The sequence below is a fragment of the Morone saxatilis genome, unplaced genomic scaffold (genome assembly GCF_004916995.1).
Source record: "Morone saxatilis isolate NCDOM2014 unplaced genomic scaffold, NCSU_SB_2.0 Contig9, whole genome shotgun sequence".
In the NCBI taxonomy this organism is placed as follows: domain Eukaryota; kingdom Metazoa; phylum Chordata; class Actinopteri; family Moronidae; genus Morone; species Morone saxatilis.
The window spans coordinates 4,310,942-4,315,357 of NW_023340268.1; the positions used below are offsets into that span (position 1 = coordinate 4,310,942).

Here is a 4,416-nt window from a genome sequence, read left to right on the forward strand (position 1 = left end):
CCCGGATACACATATATGCACTTTTCTTTTTTCACCTAATTGCAGTCACTATCAAGTCTCTCTTGTGGTGGAATTAACATATTACTGTTCCTACATTGTGATGACCCACTGGCAGAGGCAGATGCAGATACATAAAATAAGAATACTGTTGACAGACTGACAATAACAGAAATAAAAGCAATCACTGTGAAAAATCAGAATTGAGGAGTAATGTATATGTAATGAAGTTTCTTTATGATGTGTTGGTTTGTCTAAACTGGTCTTCTGAACTGCAGGTACTCTGACACAGAATGAAATGATCTTCAAGAGGCTGCACCTGGGAACAGTGTCTTATGGCACTGACACCATGGATGAGATACAGAGCCACATAATCCAGTCATATGCACAGGTAAGATTCAACGGGGATGCAACTTATTGTTTTCACCATCTATTAATCTGCCAATGAATTTCTCAATGAATTAGATTTTTATAAATAAAATAATAAAAAAAAAAACATTGCTGTTCCCCACATTCCAAGGTGAAGTCTCCAAATGTCTTGTTTTGTCTCGACCAATGATCCAAAACCCAAGAGGATATTTAGTTTACGGTGATACGAAGCAGAGAAAAGCTGTAAATCCACAAACCTGAGAGGCTAGAACCAGAAAATGATTGATGATGATCAGTTTTTTGTTTTTCGTGGACAAACAGGTTCATTGGTTAAATAAATATCTGCTGATTGTAATATATATGCTCGGTTGCCAGTTTATTAGGTACACTTCGCTAAAACCTTTGTTCAGCATTATGATAATTTTGGAGGCTATAGTCTCTGCTGCTGTTGAATTGTTTATCCTTATACTGAGAGGTGTTTCTAATATTTTGTCCACCACATTTAAATGAATGATGGTAGACTAAACAACAAACACTTCTCTGCCAGATTACAGTGACAGCCAAGTCACATAAAAAACATTTTGAAATAAATGTCAGTCCTGCAGCCCACTTAGCTTCTTCATTTTCAATTGTCTTATGTTGACTGTCAATTTTCACTTTTTCATAATTAATTTTTTCCTTGATTTTTAGTTATAGCAACATTATGTAAGAATTGTGGTTTTTTTGGGGGGGTTTTTTGGCAACTTTGGCACCCTACAGTTTTTGGAGTGCAGTTCACCCTCATGAACAGATGAGCTGAAGGATTTGGATTTGGTGGGCTGACTTGGCTTGTGATCAAAAATGAGTCAACAATTTTACTAACCCAGCCAGATATTAAGGAATGGCAACAACACAAGACATAGCAAGCCAGCTAATATTACTTACTAGTCCAGCAGTAAGAAGGCCAGCTTGCTGTCTGTGATCTTTTACGATGCTCTCACCAACGACTAAAAGCCCGTCCGAGGTCCCTTTGTGTTTTATGTTGTTTTAAATTGTAATTTGGGTGTGGCTTTATTTTCTCTTTGTTATAGCCTTTAACAAAACAGTTCCCATCATATAATATAGAATATAGATCTTCCAGTGTGTAACATTAGACAGAACCAACCATTTACAATATTACAATTTGTTTCCAATACGGGAGTGGGTGCAATGTAGTATAACTATGTACCATATTCATGTTTTCCCTGCTTATTCCCGCTCCTCCCTGTAGATCAGTTTAATCAATTTTTTATATTTAGCTAAGGATAAGTTTTCCAGGAAAAAAGCCCATATTGTTCATTCATCATGGAGTGTCCCTGAGCGACTCCTCATACTGTAAGCAAGTGTTTTCCTCGCTGGGTGGCTCAGATCTGGCTGCAGCCTTGACAGAATGATATTGTTCATTCTCAGCCAGCTCCAAACAGCTGGTCGACACTGAAACCATCTGCCCCACACCCTTATGTGTAATCTCAGCTAATGAAAAACGACTTTTCTTTTTAGAGCCGCACAGCCCAATCTGGGCAGAGCGGCAGTGTGTCTGTCCAGCTGATTTTTCCTATGTTGCTGTTTTCCTTACTGTCACAGTGACATCATTACAAAACCCTGTTATTGTTTTAGGGGTTCCAGTTAAAGGCAGCAGTTAACAATTACTGTAATTTTCAATGGCAATTTAATATACTGTTTGACATACTTATCATAATTTACCAGAGCTCAGTTGTCTCTCTTTTTATAAAATAATAAAACATTGGTTTCTAGTCTTCTGGGGACTTCTACACAGACACAATAACTCTGCTTTAACACCCTCTACATGTACCTCAGACACTAAACTTGCTTGACATCACATTTAAAATGATCTCTCCATCGATGTTTCAGTCACTCATGATGAAGGTTGTCATCTTGCGTCCTTACTGTACTCCCCATGGCCCCTCCTTTCCGGCCTGGCAGGATTGAAGGTTAATAATAAGCCAAAATCAAATGCTTCAGTAGAGCGCATCGCCCCTGTCAAAGGCAGCTGGCACAGTGGGCTGTCTGCCTGCTCGCTAGTCACCACCCAGTTAAACTGATGGTTGATGTCAAAACAGCGGAGCACACAAAAGACCCTCAAACCAGATATGACATGATAAAGATGGTGATACACCACTTTCCCTCGCTGTGTCATTTAGCTTGAAAAGGGGTGTCAGAGTGAATTGGCTGCAAGTGTAGGAATAGATCTAAATGTCTACCAGTGTTGTTACATTTTAAATACGATTGCTGTGTCTGGAAAAGATTATGTAATATATTTCATATGCAGTTTTTAATGTCTTTTAGGTCGTTATCATCTTATTTAGTTTGGTTTGTAGCAGTTTCTCTACATACCTATAAATTAGCCATGAAAATTAGCCATTAGTCAACAATAAAATTTAATTTGTTGCTTGCAAATTTTGGTACAAAACCCTCAATATTGATTGGTTATGATAGCGTGCTAAATATAAATGATTAAAACATAATTCTGTCCATTTGGGTAATCTAAGGTCAACTACATTCAGTTCATACATGCCATAAATAGATGCGACTGGAATGGAAAGATTTCTTTAATTCACAGATTATTTATTGACTGCATGGCTCACAGTATGTATTGTGATCTCAGGCAACCTCCCAGCCTTCCAATGGTGGCACCAGTGGCGCCACTCCATCACGGAAGACCCAGACGTCGGCCCCGAAAGTCCGCAAGAGCGTCAACAGTCGCATCCACGAGGCTGTGAAGGCAATCGCCTTGTGCCACAATGTCACACCTGTCTATGAGTCACATACCACGGTAAATGGAGAGACGGAGTCTGCTGAAGCTGACCAGGACTTCAGTGATGACAACCGCACATACCAGGCATCCAGCCCCGATGAGGTAAATATGAGCTGCAGGGAAGAGTTTGGGCACTTCCAGCTTGCAACAGTTTAAAAAGTGGTATTGTTGGTTTAAACTAAGAGAGGGTGACTAATAATGTAATGTTTGTTTTACACGGTGCTCATCTCTAGGGTTTCTTTTCTTATACACCGATCAGCCATAACATTATCACCGTTGACAGGTGGACATTTTGTCCTCAAAGTTGTTGATGTCAGAAGCAGGAAAAAACAGGCAGCGTGAGGATTTGAGCGACTTTGACAAGGAGCCACATTGTGACGGCTAGACGACTGGGCCAGAGCAGCTCCAAACCTGCAGCTCTTGTGGGTTGTTCCTGGTCTGCAGAGGTCAGTATCAAAAGTGCTCCAAGGAAGGAAAAACAGTGAATCGGTGACAGGGTCATGGGATGCCATTCATGAGGATGTTACTTTGATATGCACCACCTGCCTAAGCATTGTTGCTGACCATGCACACTCTTTCATGGAAACAGTATTCCCTGATGGCAGTGGCCTCGTTCAGCAGCATAATGCCACAAAGCAAATGGTTCAGGAATGGTTTTGAGTAGCATTACAACAAGTTCAAGCTGTTGACTTAGCCTGCAAATTCCCCAGATCTCAATCCAATTGAGCATCTGGGGGATGTGCTGGACAAAGAAGTCCGATCTATGAAGGCTCCACCTCACAACTTACAGGACTTAAAGATATTATGCAGGTGGTGATAATGTTATGGTTGATCGGTGTGATCTATTTATATCTTTGTCTCTTTCTGCACTTTCAGTTGTCAATCTGGTTGAACCATTGTACAGCATTTTGTTCTCCATGTATACTACTTTTGTAAACCCTTCATACAAACTAAAAGCATTTAAGACTAAAAAGATAAAAAATATAGAGTAGTCTTCTCAGCCATCTGACTGTACCAAATTTTCATGGCAGGTGACAGTAGTGTACATTTGTTTTCAACTTAATGACCAAAAACAGGATGAAAACACTTTCTTGAGTAAGTGAAACATAAACAAACCTCCAGTTTGGTTGAAGCGCTGCTTCAAATTTTCAATGTTGGCTTTGTGGCGCTGTTGGTGACCCAGACAGGTCTGAGTCTCCCTCTCCCAGTACTGAGGATCATCTGCTGTGACTCTGCTCATCCAGTCCTGTTTGGGT

The 4,416-nt window shown here is 40.2% G+C and overlaps 1 protein-coding gene across 1 annotated transcript in view; it reads left to right on the forward strand.

Moving 5' to 3' along the window:
• atp9b (ATPase phospholipid transporting 9B) overlaps nucleotides 1-4,416 on the forward strand; it is a gene marked incomplete at its 5' end in the record, with an annotated part of 36,243 nt that overhangs the window by 19,150 nt on the left and 12,677 nt on the right. Inside the window, 2 exon segments of the mRNA XM_035681783.1 lie at nucleotides 276-388; nucleotides 3,011-3,262. Of these exon segments, the coding sequence (XP_035537676.1) occupies nucleotides 276-388; nucleotides 3,011-3,262 (365 nt within the window).